The sequence below is a fragment of the Pelodiscus sinensis genome, chromosome 5, assembly GCF_049634645.1.
Source record: "Pelodiscus sinensis isolate JC-2024 chromosome 5, ASM4963464v1, whole genome shotgun sequence".
In the NCBI taxonomy this organism is placed as follows: Eukaryota; Metazoa; Chordata; order Testudines; family Trionychidae; genus Pelodiscus; species Pelodiscus sinensis.
Window position 1 is genome coordinate 31,992,052 of NC_134715.1, and position 17,214 is coordinate 32,009,265.

General features: G+C 39.6%; 1 protein-coding gene across 43 annotated transcripts in view; it reads left to right on the forward strand.

The window, feature by feature from the left end:
- ANK2 (ankyrin 2) overlaps positions 1–17,214 on the forward strand; it is a 602,743-nt gene that overhangs the window by 484,887 nt on the left and 100,642 nt on the right. For 36 of the 43 annotated variants that reach the window (XM_075929766.1, XM_075929759.1, XM_075929765.1 and 33 more), the window contains 9 exons: positions 1,616–1,714; positions 1,876–1,974; positions 4,960–5,058; positions 8,554–8,751; positions 11,127–11,225; positions 11,915–12,013; positions 14,177–14,374; positions 16,439–16,537; positions 16,637–16,735. In XM_075929766.1, the coding sequence (XP_075785881.1) occupies positions 1,616–1,714; positions 1,876–1,974; positions 4,960–5,058; positions 8,554–8,751; positions 11,127–11,225; positions 11,915–12,013; positions 14,177–14,374; positions 16,439–16,537; positions 16,637–16,735 (1,089 nt within the window). The remainder of the gene's footprint in view (positions 1–1,615; positions 1,715–1,875; positions 1,975–4,959; positions 5,059–8,553; positions 8,752–11,126; positions 11,226–11,914; positions 12,014–14,176; positions 14,375–16,438; positions 16,538–16,636; positions 16,736–17,214) is intronic. The other 7 variants (XM_075929777.1, XM_075929797.1, XM_075929773.1 and 4 more) reach the window with 1 other exon arrangement.

Consider the following 17,214-nt stretch of genomic DNA (forward strand, 5'->3'; position numbering starts at 1 on the left):
TTGTCAAAAACAAGATTAAAGAGCAGTTCGAGGACATTTGAGCAATGCCTGCTAGAAGTACTGAAGCTTGTGATTATATTTCAGGCTAACATTTAAAGCTAGCTGGGCTCAGGGGGTCCAGCAGATTTGCCAGGCTCCAGAACAAGATGAGAGGCTTTGGGCTGCTGGATGGGGCGGGTTCTTGGGCAGAGAGAGTGGCCATGCCATGCACTTCCCCCTGCCAGCCCCTCAGCACCACCCAGAGCACACTGCCCAGGGCTCCAGCGGAGATTTAAAGAGTCCAGATCACCAGCCAGTAGCAGAGTGTCTTTGGCTGGGAGCCCCAGGGCAGTTGCCCCTTTTACCGCCCCTTCTCCAGTTGACAGGTTAATTTATTGCTATTAATACTATTCTACATAATAGCTGTAGCCAGTAAAGTGATGGAAGAAGCATCCTGAATTATTCATTTTGAGGTAGATATTCTTGAAGCAATTAATTAGTTAATGTTTGTACAGCACTTGAAGAAATTAAAGCCCTACATATATTCTCAGTTGTTTTAGTTATTGTGTTTTAAAAGATATTAATGTCAACCTATAAGTAACATTTATTTTTTAACAGAGACTAGCCATGGAGTAAACTGTCTCTCTAGCAGCTGCTCTTCCACTCTCTCTCACTGATTAACTTGCTTTATTTCTAGTTGTGTACTAGCAATTCTGACCTTTTCCATTAGAAAAGCCAGTGATGATCTAATGAGTTCTTGCTTTGCATTAAAATTATTTGTATTTTTCAAAAAGTGTTTACGTAAAACACTGTGGCCCTGATCTTTCAAGGCTTTGTTGTCCTGCCTAGGTCCCTAGTCAATATCCATCATTATTCTGCAAAGAATGTAAGCATCTGCATAATGTTAGGCATATGCTCATGCCTCATCGATTTCAATAGGACTTAAACACAGGCTTGAAGTTAAGGGCACGCTTAAATCAAACAGGGATGCCCTCAAGCTCATGGAGAAATTCTCTGTTGATTTGGGGCCCTAGATTCTATTAACAGGAGTAATTCCATGGAAGTAAATAGATCTATTAATGGTAGTAAGGACTACACACAGTAGCAAATGTTAGTACACATACAGTAGATTTACTGCATAGATACAGACACATAGCTCAGAAAGTCTTTTTTAAAGGGGAACCCAAAAATGTGATGTGTTCTAGGAGAAAGTTGAGCAGTTAAATATCGTACTCCTGACTTTTTAAATTACAGCAGATGACTTTGAAAGCTTTTATCACCATCATGATGGGCTGGATTTTTTTTTCATGTGAGATGGGCTCCACAATAGATGTAAGTTATTGCCAAGTGGATGGTTTAATATTTGTTTTTTATCATGTTCCCTGGGAAAAGAAGAATGTCTGTGTTTTGTAAGTTATGCATTTTTCTCCTGATAGGGGCAGAAAATGTTGGAGGTCTTGTGTATTATGGAAATAGCAACCCGCTAAGATGATTTTTTTCTATATCTTGTAGCTTACTCTGATTAAGGGACAATGGCATCTGACATTCTAACACTGCTGCTTGGAGTGTGCCAACCTGGCGCTGTGTGGGAACTGTAGCTGCATGTGTTTAGCTAACATAATTGTCTTTTGCACAGAATGGTTTTACTCCACTGCACATTGCCTGCAAGAAAAACCGCATCAAAGTCATGGAACTTCTGGTGAAATATGGGGCTTCAATCCAGGCTATAACAGAGGTAGAAGAGTGTTTCAACTCCATAAAAACATTCTTTCCTTTCTCCCTTTTCTGCTTCCCCATTTCTCCGTACCTTCTGTCATTCTCATCATTTTTATTTAAATGAAGAAGCCCCTCAGCCCTTGTGCAGAGGAGTAAAACTGCTGTTGCTTTGTTTCACAGTCTGGCCTCACACCAATACATGTGGCTGCATTTATGGGCCACTTGAATATAGTCCTCCTCCTGCTGCAGAATGGAGCTTCTCCAGATGTCACTAACATTGTGAGTATGGCTTGGATTAGAATAATCACTGCATCAGCTCATACACCATGGGACTGAGCTGCCATGTAGCCTAGCCAAAGGTCACATTTTAATGATTATTTATTACTAACTGAACGTCTCTGAAAAATAACCTCATGTCTTTCTCAAACGCCCATAAAAGAAGGAAGTTGGCTTTGAAACAGGCACTTTAACCCTTTTATGGTACAATAGTTTTAGTGCATTTCTCAGCAGCACTGGTACTCTGAATAGTTTCCTCTGAAAATGTCCTTACCAGGTTTATCCAGGGCACATGGGAGGGAAGATTTTGTGTTTCAGTTTTGAGTACTGCACTTTAAATCCCAAAGGGTAAAGCTTTTGCTGGCTTTAATGGGTGCCACTCTATATGCTTCAGTGGAGTGATGCCATTTAAACTGGCAGTGAACTTTTAAAATTTTAAACCTAGCAGTTTAAACTAACATCTAGAAGTTTTAAACTAAAACCATTCCTTTACCAGATCATGGATGTATTTCCCATTTAGAAGTAATGGATTTACAATTCTAGAGAACATCACTTTTTTTTAAAGTCTTTAAAATATGACTTTTGAAAGTAATGCCAAATGCAGGCCCTAACTTGCCATGGAAATGAGCATTTGTATACCAAACATGCAGTTTATTCTAGAATAAATGAGGCAATGGACATTTCCTGGGGTTACATGACATGTGTTTCTTATTGTTTGAGTTTGTTAGTAGAAACCAACATTTATTTGTGTCTGTCTGCTTTTTAAATCAGAATTTTACTGGTAAATAATATTTTTAAAATGACCCAAAGAGGTTCTGAGCTAAATTAGCTAGTAATTCATGTACCCTGGACTCACTAATTTTTATCCACTAGAAAGATAAATAAATCTACTAAGAATGTATATTATACTTTATTTCTTTTTTTCTTATTATTTTAATAAGACAGATTCATGACAAAAATAGTCACTGCTTTTATACTTTTTTACATAGAAGCAATACTTATGTAATTACTTCTATATCTATGTCTGTAAAAAATCTTAACAAGAAATTTTGGGAAGTAAACCATCAAGAAAGGATTATAACAGGTAAATGTTATTTATAAATGTTTGGATACAAGGTTTAACACTTTACAATTGTTTGTGCTAGGAAAGTGTCTTGGCTTTTTACTTTGTAAAGCTCACTAATTGTTTTCAAAAGTTAAATTGCTTCACTAATGCTAATACAGAATGATCTTTATAGAAATCCTAACTTGATCATTTGAAAATGAAAGGTATATTCACAGACAGAATTAAAACATTTTTAACAGTACATTCTTCAGATAGCAAAATTTTTACGTGACCAAATCCTCCTATCAAATCCTTAGGTAAAACTTCCATTAGAACTGCAAGGATTTGCCCATTGTCTGCTTATTAAGCATGTCTGTTGACCTCATGTAGATTTCAAAATTTAGAAAAAGTGATAGTTTAATGTAAATAAACTAACTCCCAATAAGGGGCTTAATTAAGTTATAATCTCATTGCTGTGAGTAGACCTCGGGTTACTTTCTTCACTATCTCAGTAAACAACAATAAATATTGGTACTTTTGTGGCCTTGATACATAGACAAATCCTAAGTAAGAGAGAGAGCCTGTGCTATGCTATAGCAATTAAGACTTAATACTAAACAGCAAGAGTCTTTATCTGATAGGTATGTTCCATCTATTGTAAAAAGATGAGACTCTTTTCTTTATACAAATAGGAGGCAAATCAAATGATACTCTTTCATCTGCAAGAGTTCATTCATATGTCAGGATGAAAAATGCTAGACCATCGTTTATCCTCTTTCATAACAAAGACGACAAAAATAGGTCTATTGCTGCTTTATGCTAATGGCTGATGTAGAGACTCTCTTGGTTTATTTTACATTACTGTCTGCAAAGGAGCTGGTACAGTGCAAGATTAAGCCAACATCTCTAACATCAGTGACTATTTATTCGTTTCTATTGTTGCTTTGCAAACACAGGAAAAGAAAAGAAATACCCAGATAATTTCATGTTCACTTTCTTAACCAGCTCCTTATATTCTAAAACCCTTTGACTTCCTGAAATTCATGTATCCATTAGGGATGTTAAATATAATGTATTAGGGTAACCATATCTGAATATCTGAATATCTCACACAGTTACCCGTGCTGCAGGCTCTTCGGGATAAAGGCTTACTGCCTCCCTGGGAGCTGCCAAGGGTAACTGAGATCATTAACTGATTTAAGTGGTTATTCGGTTATACTCTAACATCCCTACTATCTATCCCAAATTCTGTGGGATAGCAAAAGGATTGAGAGGGACTTGGATTCATTGTAATCAGTGAGCCAGTGATGGCAGTCTTTAGAAGACTACACAGGGACTGATAGATTGCCTTTTACAATGCCCTGTAAAGCCGTGTCCCTGCCACAGACTGAACGGGAAGAGACCATCTAGAAGAATGTTCCCTTCCATTTTGAAGCTCAAGTGCTCAACAATCTATTGAGAACCCTAAATTCAGTATGCTCATATCCCCTGTCTATTTTGAAGTAGAAGCTGAAGCACCAGGGAATATCTACGATCAGAAGGGAATATCATACAGAATGCTATTTAAAATAATCGTTTGGAGTACATTCCCAGGCAGTGATTTTGCTTTATTGAACCTATTGTAAGACTGACTATCAAGTCTTGAGTCCATTAAAATCACTGGCAAAACTCCCATAGTCTACAGTGGGTCTAAGATTTCTTTCTGACTCTCAATGATGCGAGTATCATTGTCTGTGACCTCTGGGGCGCCAAATGAAATGCAGCCTGCAGTCCCTCTCCTATGACATGTACATACACACACTTCTGAATTTTTTTTTTTTTAAGATCAGACCCTCAGCTTGTATAAATCAGCTTCACTCTATGGATGTCGTCCACATTTACATGCACTGCAAAATTTCTTATTTCTCATGATTTGGGACGCTGAAATCTCTGCTTTTCTGCAGCGCGGGGAGACGGCCTTACACATGGCAGCACGTGCTGGGCAGGTGGAAGTGGTCCGCTGCCTCTTGAGGAATGGTGCCCTTGTTGATGCTCGAGCCAGGGTAAGTGTTGCATTGTAGCTTCCATACCTCCTGTATTACTTGTAAATACAATAAAACCAATGGGCTTACTAAGGAGAGATGTTTCTTTCTTCCATAGACAGTAAAAGGCCAGATGTTGCATGTTTACCTGTTTTAGGGACTCCACACTAACTACTTTTAATACAGTCCTGTAAACAGAACTTGTTTACTTGCATTACAATGCTCTTCTAAATAGAGTAGCTCTGACTTAGAATTGGAGTGCCCGGTTCTAACTCATTGGCAGATTTCAGAGCCACATGCTGTGCATTTGCCGCCTGCTGTCACCAGGCAATACAGTAGCCTTTTGGCTATGACTGCACTGGATCTGATTATGTACATTTCTGCTCTGGTAGACATACCTGTTCTAGCTCTGATTGAGTTAGCGCACTAAAAATAGAAGTATAACCATGGTGATGTGAATGGCAGGATGGGCTAGCTGCTCCAAGAACAAACCCATCTGAAACCCTAGATATATATTAGGGGTGGTAGTATATGTTGCCCATCTCACTGCACTGGGTACACTTGGTCCTGCTTGATCAGCATGCGTATATCTGCCCGACCTCCAGCTACCTCCTGTACAGATTCACCCTACCACATTTTAAAGCACCCTGTGGCCTATCTCTACACCAGCCACTATTGGATTCTGCAACACCTGTTATTTTCTGTGATTGAGTGGTAGTTTATTTACAGTTTACCTAGAAAAGAGAATACCTGTAATTCCATGTAGCAAATATTTACTTTTGAATGGTAAATGTACATGATCATTGCTTTAGCTAGATCGTGTCATCTGAAGTTTAAAGAAAGAATAGATTGAAAAAACTTCAGGATGTCAACTTCAGGTTGGCACATTGTGCAGAATTTCTGTATTGTCTACTGTTTGTTTAGCTCTGTAACCTCCAACAGTGCTTTCTCTGCTGCCTGTTACAGCGCTTAAGTTCTAAAAGACATTTGAACTCTTGAGTTTAAAAAAAATACTATAATGTAAATGCTGAATAAAACATCAGAGGATTCTGACTAATCTAACAGCTGAACTTCTACCATTATTATATTTGTAGTGCAATTCTCCCACTGTCTTCTGAAATCAATCACGTAGCTCTGATTTGTATACATGTGATGTGGTTTTAAACATTTAATCCTGACAGAGCAGGACAAAATATAGACGGAAGCTGTTAACACATAAAAGACCAAGCTGTCTAAATTCTGGCACTTAAGAGAATGATGAGCCAGATGCTCCTTATGTAATTATTTGCAAGATTTTGTGAACATTTTTTCATTGGTTTTCATGAACGTTCAATAGGGCCCATATTCCTGTGCAAGATGCGTGGAAAGTGAATGTAAACCATTTGTACCCAGGATAAGTGAGTGGAGAATTCTGATTGGGCAAGTGATTTAATCACTCTGTTCTCCAATTATCAGCACTGAACATGTTGGAAAATCTGTCCCTCAGTGTTTAAAAGAGCATCTATTTTTAGACGAGTTGTTCCTACAGAAATTAAAATTCCTCCACAAAAAAACATTGAAACAGCTGCTGTTACCACAGTCAACCCACCAAGTCCCAGGAACATCTTTGTGTCTTATTTCTAGCTGATGTATATTTTTGACAACAGTGAAAAATCAACTGTATTTGTACATGGGGGTTTTGCGATAAATTTGGCCATATGCAATATGCATGGTTTATATCAGGTGAAAATATTAAGTCTAGGATGTGCTTTAAATGATGGGGAAAGAGGATTCCTAGGGTTAAGATTCCTATCTGTCTTTAAACCCTTCATGCAAAAGCAGAAATACCTTTGGATGACAGAGGGCACTCTGGTATTTTGAATCTGCTGGCCTGCGGCCTCTTGGTTGGGGCACAGAGGTCTTTACACAGTGCCCTTCCCACAAGTGACCATTCCATAGCTCCCATTGCCTGGGAACTGTGGCCATTGGGAGCTGCGGGGGCAGGGCCTGCAGGCCAAGGCAATACATGAAACCAAGTTCTCCCTCAGCACATGGAGTCCTGTTCTCCCTCCCTCCCTCTGCCTAGGAGCCACAAAGATGTGCCAGCTGCTTCTGAGAGTGGTACGGGGCCAGGACAGGCAGGTAGCCTGCCTTAGCCCGGCTGTGCAACTGACTGAAATTTGGAGCTGCCCAACGTAAGCTTCCCACACACAAACTCCCACCGCCACTTCTGAGCTTCCTCCCACAGACCACACTCTCACCTGCACTGCAAACCCCTGCCCAAGCCCTGAGCGACTCCCATATCCAAACTCTATTCCAGAGGCCATTGCCCCTTTTGCACCTTTCTTTCTTGCCACAAGCATAGGCTGGAGCCCCCTACACACACACACTCACTCACTCGCACTCTCTCAACCACTCAGGCCCAGCTTAGAGCCCACATCCCTTCCTACACAACAACTCCCCTCCCCCATTCCAGTTAAAATGGGTAAGGATGGAGTTAGTGATGATGGGAGAGGGGGAAGGAGTGAGAAAGGGCTGGGCAGAGGATGGGGCAAAAATGTTTGGTTTGTGTGATTAGGCAATTGGTAACCATAATCATTAGTGTATGTTTAACCCAGGTTTATGCAAAATCTATAATTTGGAAATCAAATTGAAACTATATAAAATAAAAGTAAACTACATAATTTCAGAGAGCCAAACTCATACAAATGTGAAAATTTTACTTTTTGACGGTGCAGTTTTAAGCATTTTTTTTCATGCCCGCAAAAGGCAAATTTTGCATCAAGAATGGATGTTTTCACTGCATATTTGGTGAAAAAACTGGACCTCATAAAAATGAAGTATCAGGAAACTGAGGTAAAAACAGCAAATGTTTCTGGGAAGTTTCATTACAAACTGTTCTGACAGCATAATCCTCAGATTTGGCACAGTTCCTCTGAAGAATTTGGCTACTATAGGGAAGGCTTCAGTTCCCAGATTGAGAACTTTTTATATTTCCTGTGCACACATGCTGAGTCCAGATCTATATGTGGACAGCATGTGAGTGTACCACTGAAGGGCCTCTGTGCTTATTAAGTATCAAAGGACTTCATTTTGACAATAAATGATTGAAGAGTTGCATGTAGTAAGTTTGCATTTAAATATACACCTGCAAAGCAGCAAGAAAAGCAGGAATATCGAGTGTCTAGAAATTGCCTCCATAAGGCAATATTCAGAAACTACTGATGGAGTAAAGTGCTATGGAAGATGAGTAAGGGTTTCATAAAGTAGTAATGCAAAGAAAGATAAGTAGGACTATGATGTAAGTTGTCTACATTCATATTTAAGGAAGAAAAGAGAAACAATGTTTCTTCCTACATTTCCCCTCCTTTGATCTAATAGCACATTGTATAATCTTTATATTGATACTGAATATTCCACTGTATCCCTCATTCTTTTGTATGTGATGAATGTCTATAGTCTTTCACTGGAATCCATAGGATGTGGTATTCAGGTTGCTTCTCCCTGCATTAACTCGTCACCTGATTTGAGTTGTAGGAGGAACAGACTCCACTGCACATTGCTTCTCGTTTGGGTAAAACTGAGATCGTCCAGTTGCTGCTACAACACATGGCTCACCCTGATGCCGCAACTACTAATGGATACACCCCATTGCACATCTCTGCCAGAGAGGGGCAGGTTGATGTAGCATCAGTTCTCTTGGAGGCAGGTGCTGCACACTCATTGGCCACTAAGGTAAGATGAGATGCATTGTGCTAGTTTCCCAAAAGAAAAAGATAAGACTTTGATGCCGTTACCCTGCAGGGAGGCAGCTGTATAGCGAGGGAAGCATTTTCACTGAGAAACTGACCTAGTTTCGTTATAAACAGTAGTCAAACAGATGAAACCGTTTACATGGCATTCCTCAGATTTTGACACATTTGTCTTCCTCTGAAGCATCAAGTTTTGGTTTAAGCTAAACAAAAAATACTAGACTCAATCAAATTACATTAATAAGTTTAAAAAGTACGAGGCTCCTATGACAAAAGAACCTATCTTGTTTACAAGGTGTCTTCTGAATATTCAAATAAACACCTAAAATCATCATCCCTAATATTCTTTAAACAAACAAACCTCCTAAAAGCCCTTGTTTATTTTAATTATTTAAATTAATGAAAGAAGTCTGGTATCTAATAGCTGATATGAAATTCTCAAAGCATTTATTACATACGAATCAGAGTATTCTAAAACCAGATTAACATTAAGCATTTTAATAAATTAGTAAGGTAAGATATCATGGCATAATTGATTATTTCTAAGATTGTCCTAAATATGTTCTACATTTCTAGTTTTGTCTTGTTTGCCAGCCTATTAAGTATTAATGGGTAGATTCCTAAAAGGAAAATGCATATGGAGGATGGAATGATGAATCAAGAGGTCTTTTCTAAACCCATCATCTGTGATTATGTGATTGCAAATATGGTATCAGGTGGAAAGAAGAGCTCCTTATTTTATAGTTGGAACTTAAATCTTATGTAGGCCAGAGTTTAGAAAATTCTAAGCCAGTGGTTCTCAAATTATAAGACATGGGTTACTGATGGTTCTGGCTGTTTCCAGATGCTAACTCACATTAAAACACAGGTAAAACTACACTAAACACTTTCCTAATTTTCCATATAAGCAATTGCTGTTATTGCTGCAGGGATGTTTTGTAATTGTGGCTAAGAGATGAGGCAGTTCGTAAGGTCATGTAATTCATGCTATGGAAAAGTTTGGGAACCCCCGTTCCATACTCTTTGCAAGTAGGGTAACATAAACATCACATATTGTCAAAATGTCAGGCAAATATTTTATGGTGGCTCCTGATGATGTTTCCAGGACAATTGCAGACTGTCTGCCACATGCTGTGCTTTTCTTCTTATCCTGATATTGTACAAATTGTATAGATATTGATTTCAGTAGTGCTGCAGAAGCTTACTCCAGATGTATTGGCTATTTAGGTACAGGTTGAAACTCTGTAGTCTGACATGCTTTGGTCCGGCAACATCCGGGGTCCAGCATGATTTTTGTTAGCTGTATGTCTGATTGTTATTACTGACAGCCCAGTAAGCAATGGAAATGTTGGTAACGCTGCTAGGTAATATTGACCTTTTGTGATTTGGCAAATTCTCTGGTTCAACACTGGTAAGGTCCCGAGAGTGTCAGACTAAAGAGGTTCAACCTGTACGTGTTTCTTAATATAGTGTCATTCTTCTGGGAGTGGGTAACACCAAATTGATAACACCAAATTCAGAATCAGAATAAGAATAAGAATAAGAATTTAGTTTCTCGCAGATTGTTTGACCCATATATTACTTGCAGGGATAAATCAATATAGTAGATAAAAAATTAAAACTCTATCACTGTAAAACTAAACAAAACATTGAGGCAGTGAAAAGCTACGTTTTGGTTAAAATTTGAATTGGAGTCTCTGTTACCTAGGCAATGGATATTACTGGGTAAGATCTGTATGTGGTAATATGTCATACTGACTGCCTCCAGAGACCTAGGGAAGACTGATAGAGAGAGTTATTTTTTGTATGACGCATGCATATAAAAATTGGCACTTCAGAGTGATTAGTGCCATTGCTAATTGTTAAGTCTTTAGTTATTAATGAATAAAAATGGCAGGTGACTTTAATTTGAATCTCAATCTTCTAAAACAGAGGTGGGAACTTTTCTTTGGTCAGGGCTGCAGAAAAACAGGGGTGGGGAATGTACACAAGTGAGAAGCAAAAAACAAATAAACAAAACCAACAAAAAAACCGTTTCTGAATGAGAAGGAGAAAGACACTCCCCATATTCCCTTCACACACCATAGCTTAGGGAGGCCCAGGCTAGTAGATTTTGTGTGCTCTAGCCCTGTGTGGGAAGGGCGGGGGAGCTGGAGCACCAGCATGGATTCCCCAATGCTGGGGGGAACCTTGAGACCCAGGGGTCAGATCCAGACAAGCCAAGGGCCGCATCTGCCCCCCGGGCCTGAGGTTCCCCACGCCATTCTAAAATATTCAAAGGTTGGTAGAAGAAAATGATCCTAAGTGAAAGATCCTAGAAACTTATGACAACAATTTTGTCTCTTGAAAAATTTTCAGAAGGGATTCACCCCACTGCATGTGGCAGCCAAGTATGGAAGCTTGGATGTGGCAAAACTTCTATTGCAGCGTCGTGCTTCTCCTGATTCAGCTGGCAAGGTGCAGTCCTTCATTACAGGGATTTACTTGGGGGGGTGGAAAGGCAAAAAAAAAAAAATTAGGCTCAGTAATAGAGTGAAATAATAATGTAAAAGAAGGAAGAAGTTGCCTTCCAATTTAACTATATGAAAAATAACAAGTCTCTTTGGAATGATTTTTACATATACACGTGTATGAAGTTACCCCACAGTGTGTTTAATGTTTGACTTTTATTACAGCAGGACACTTTGGTGCACAATGATAAAGACCGATATGTTGTTGTGTATCAAGAAGTGTCCAGTTTATTAAATTATTCAGGTCATAAAAATCACAATTCAAAAGTAGCAGGGCAAGACCAGAGCCATTACTTTTGTTCCCGTGTTGCGAAGGTTGCTCATAATGATGTTTCTCAGACATGGAGATTTCAGAACTTGATTTGTGATGAATAATAAATACTGGCCAAACCAAATTCATCCTCAGTTGCTTTCCCTGTTTTAAGCAAAGTACCTCTTACTAACTGTTGGCTTACTATTATTTTCAGTCTCAGTAAAGTTTCTAAAACAAAAATAATTCAGACTGAGTTAAATGTCATTTTGTTTATGTATTTATTGGCTAAACAATTAATATATTTGTTTAATATATATTGATTTGCAATTTAATAGTTCCTTATGCCCAGCTAACAACTTAATTCGGTAACACACACTTTACAGAATGGCCTCACCCCACTCCATGTTGCTGCTCACTATGACAACCAGAAGGTGGCGCTACTGTTGCTGGAGAAAGGTGCCTCTCCCCATGCTACTGCCAAGGTGAGATTTCTCAGCCACTGGCAACAGTCTACTCTTAGAACCAGAGGAATAATGTTAAAAAAGCAGCAACAAAGGAAACAATGAAGAAGCTGAGCCAGCTGAAGGCTGGAGCCACTGTTGCAAACTCCTGACATTTCAGAAGGTGGAGATAGAGGCCTCTAATGGTAGGAGGCTACAACTGTAGCTGACTCCTGCATGTTCTTGAGCCTCTCCGAGAAACAGATGATGGGTGACCAGCAAGGGAAAGGGAGAAAGAATGCTTGGGAGTTGATGCCTCATACTTTTTCTTCTCCCGCCTCTGCAGCCTCTTCCCTTTGTAGCCCACTTCTGTTTGGAAGGAAAGGAATCTCCTCCTCTACAGATAAAAGCTGGAGGGGGTGATGCCTCTCCTTTTGCTTATAATTGTCCCCATCGTTAGAATTCTCTTAGAGATGATATTTTAGAACCTCATGGTAGTTTTGTAGCCATAGTTTTCAGGATTTTTGAAACTATACAAGACTCTGATTAGTACATCTAAGACTAAGCCCAAGCCTGTGAATCATATCTTCTGTGCTCAGGGCTTTTGTCATCTTCATTCTCTGTCTCTTCTCTTTGCTGAGTACTTTTTCAGTGTTCCCTGTAAGGTGTGCGCTTGTGTGGCTGATCAGGAGAGATTCAAACACCACTTAGTTAATTAGCAGAGCACCCATAGCTAAGTTTTTGTTTATACTGGTGGTGCACATTTGTACATGCATCTGTGCACATAGAAATAAATTATTCTTCACGTGGATGGATGGAAAAATCTGCACATGAATGGAAAATATTAGAGGGAACATTACTGTAATGGTTATTTCCTTAAGTCACTGTAGAGCATTTTAGAGGCGTACTTGGACCTAGTTATAGACAAATCTTGTTACTGACATGTAAGGACTGCTGATTATCCAGTGTATTGAGAAATATGAAGAAATGCAGTCCAGGAGGACACCAGATAATGGCATCTTTGTGTGATTGAGCTCCTGAATAGACTTTATGGATCACACACTTGTCTGTTGTCCCTGAAAGAGAACCTATTCTGGTCTTGCTCCTACTCTCAACTCAGATTGTACTTTAGTATGTGGCCCTGTCTTTCACTGATGTACAGGAGATGCTGCTTCTCTTGGGGTGGATGTTCGTTCAGCAGATGCATCATTGCAGAAAGGAAATTTACCCATCTTCCTCCCCCAAAAGAGGAACTACAACTTAACAAGGTTTTGTTTGTTCTTAACCCCTAATTATGTCCTTGGAAATGAAATACAGGGATTAAGCAGAACAAAACTATCCTCTTCTTGCCAAACTGGGCCTATAAACTAGAGTTAATTGCTCATGAAATAATTTCTCCCTCTAACTATATTTCCAGCCAGTTGCACAATTGACTCAGGACAGGTCTGGTGGAGAAAATCCATACAAGATATGTGAATTAGGTATCTAAAGTCAACATACCTTGCACCAATTTTCTGAGGTGAGCCCACAGCAGGCAGTCCTCAGGAGAAATACACCTGTCAACTTCCCTTACTCCTCGCCAGGAGGACTGTCACCAACAGGGGTGCCCTCAGCATTCAATTTAGCAGGTCTTTACTAGACCCACTAAATCAAACCCCAGAGGATCGATTGCCAGAGCATTGATCCTCCGGCAATTGGAGATGTGGCCTACACCAGTGGTTCCAAACCTTTTTTAAGTTGTGTACTGGCAAACCCATTCACAAACTTGGCCTGGGGCCTGGCAATTCTGTCGCCCTCCCATTTTATAACTGTACTCCCCTCTTTGACGTATCTGCTATTAGCCACTATTGGAGACAGGATACCAATCTAAATGGACAATTGGTCTCATCTGATACAGGAATTCCTATGTAAAATAATTCTTAAGATACAGAAATGTCTCAATAATTGGTTTTTATTGGTTTTCCTTTTCAACGTTCTTTCAAATTTCTCTCAGCCACTATCTGAAAAGTGGACATTTTCTATTCCTCCATAATTATTTCCACAGGAAATTGACTGTAGGATTGTCAAGAATGGGGAAAATAATGACTCATTATCTAGAGCTAGATTGTTGCAGATATTTCCATGAAATTAAATGGAGCACTATTTGTTGTGTGATGGATTTGTAAACATCAGAAAAGGCTGTTAACATGTGGAGCCTGGTTTTAGAATGGATATACCCCTCTGCACATTGCTGCCAAGAAGAATCAGATGCAGATAGCTACTACGCTGCTTAGCTATGGAGCCGAGACCAACATTCTGACTAAACAAGGAGTGACCCCACTGCACCTGGCCTCTCAAGAAGGTCACTCTGACATGGTTACCTTGCTCCTGGACAAAGGATCCAATATCCATGTGGGAACTAAGGTAATGCCCTCTCTCCTCTGAGGATAAGCTATTGTGGGAAGGGGTCTGGTGACTTGCAAAGTACAGTGAAAAAATACAGCCAGGTTGCTCAGAAATAGACTTCAAACTAGATACCCCCATACACTTGCAAAAGCTCAAGATCTGAGACATTAAAAAAAAGCTATTGGTAGATGGGTAAACAGCATAGTTGAAAGTATCTGGAGCTGTGAGTGACCCTGAGCAGAGGCTGTCTTTAAAGCTTATCCTTAACAGCCATGCTGGGAAACATGGGCAGGACCTTCAGCTGGGAGTCATGGCCGTTGGAAAATGATCTAAAAAAAGATATACTTGCATTGGAAAAGGTTCAGAAAAGGGCAACAAAAATGATTAGGGGTTTGGAACGGGTGCCATAGGAAGGGAGATTAAAAAGACTTTGACTTTTCAGTTTAGAAAGGAGGAGACTAAGGGGGGATATGATAGAGGGCTATACAATCATGACTGGTGTGGAAAAAGTGAATAAGGACAAGTTAGTTACTTATTCCCACAATATAAGAACTACGGGTCACCAAAGGAAATTAATAGGCAGCAGGTTTAAAACAAACATAAGTTTTTCTTCACTTAGCGCACAGTATACCTCTGGAACTCCTTGCCAGAGGATGTGATGAAGGCTAGGACTTTAACAGGGTTCAACAAAGAGCTAGATGGATTCATGGAGGCTAGGTCCCTCAATGGCTATTAGCCAGGATGGATAAGAATGGTGTCCCTAGCCTCTGTTTGTCTGAAAATGGGTGACAGGAGAGGGATCACATGAGGATTACCTGCTGTGTTCCCTCGCTTTGGGACATCTGGTATTGGCCACTGTCAGCAGACAGGATACTGGGCTGGATGGTCCTTTGATCTGACCCAGTATGGCCATTTTTATGTTCTTATGATGTGCCAGCAAGCTCTGGCAGAAAAGTGAGCTTGGAGAAGCAGGTAAGCCAGGGGAAGTTGTTGTACTCTCTGAGCGGTAGCCAACATAATACAGAAGTTGTACATCTTGCCTAAAGGATTAAGGGCTATAGAAGTTAGGTTGCCTAAAGCTCTAGTCCTGTGGGTAATTGGGTTGATTGTGTGGTACATGTCAGAGAACAACAGCTTGAGGTCTGAAGTAGTGGAGTGTGCTTGTAGCACTTATCCCAATACATTGTGCCATCCAGTCTCCTTGCTGCGATGGAAGAAACTAGTAATGTTTGGCAAAGAGTAATACAGCTTTACTAGTTGAGAAAATAATAAAATAATCCTAATGAAAACCATTCTGATCAGGTTTTCTATTAGATGTGTGCCAAATCCTTCCTAGAAGTACCTGGATCCTCCCCCAAAAAACATTACGTAAGACTTTCTGTAATGCACTTTTATCCAGCCAAATGATGCTGAACAAACTTTACTCTCACAGGAATTGGTTCTCAACTAGTAAAGCTGCATTATTCTTTTGCTCACCAGAGTGAAAGCTGTGGGATGAAGATCTTAATGTATGAGAATAGTTGTAATACCCCCATTCTAGGGCAAAGAAACAAACGGCTTTTCCATTCTTATATTCAATGTATATATTTATGTAAGTTCTCACCCATTTCCTGTCCAGAGGCTTTCTCAGTATGCATGAATGTATGCTGTTTTTAAAAAGTTGCTTCCATTCTCTTTTTGGGTCTGAATTAATTTCTGCTGCTTCCTTTGTTCTAACTCCCACCCATAATTGTTAAGGTCCATTCTTCCTCTCAAAGGAAGGCTACAAATAGTGGCCTAGAATTGTAGAAAGGTCATCCTACTTTATTAGTGGGCACTTAGATTTCTCCAGTGACATTATTGTGTAAAATCTAGATGTGGTAATCACTAGCTGAAAGCATCAATCTATAGTTATGGTGATTATTTGCAGTATTGAATTGTTAGTCAGTTTTACATGGATAGCAACCAACTACCATTTTTGCTTAAAAGATGTTTTTTTAAATTACAGTCAGGATCTTGCCATAATTTTAAAATGCTAAAACTTGCAAGGCCCTTTTCTTTCCTTTTGGTAGCATTATGGTTCTCTTTCCATTTGGTTTGTAGAGTGGATTGACATCCCTGCACCTTGCAGCTCAGGAGGATAAAGTGAATGTAGCTGATATACTGACAAAGCACGGTGCAAACCAAGATGCCCAGACAAAGGTAAACTACATAATGGCTACTGCTTCCCAGGCATGTTATTGTGATGATAGAATGTTCCATTGACTGCATGGGTTTACTTTTTGTGCTATTTTATTGTAGCTGGGCTACACTCCTTTAATTGTGGCTTGTCATTATGGAAACATCAAGATGGTGAATTTCCTCCTGAAGCAGGGAGCCAATGTCAATGCTAAAACAAAGGTAAAGAATTTTTCATCACTTCGGGGGTTTTTTCTTCAGTGACTGTATGATACTAATTCATGTTGCATAAAGTCAACTGTAGGTTTTCCTAGTAGGCCTTTTACAGATTACTCAAGCACACTTGGTGTTAATATCTGCTGATCTGTGGCTGTGAAGGAATGAGTTCCCTTTGCTCTGCTTCAAGGTGCATTCCTCACTAAACTGAAGTCAGGTCCATTGACTCCGTGTGCTTGTGAGAGGTGGGATCTGTTTTGAGTTTTTCCTTTATTTTATTTGTACTTGTAACACATAGGAGCCTGATTCTTTTTATGCTCACATTAGTGTAATTCCATTAGCTTTAGCAGTTACTTCTCAATTACACCAAAATAAGCCCCTCCATGGTGTGCTATATGGAGACAACTCTGCCTCTCTCAACCAATGGTTTCTGCATCTGCTTAATGTATGTTTACACTGAGGGATGTGTGATCACAGAGCCATTT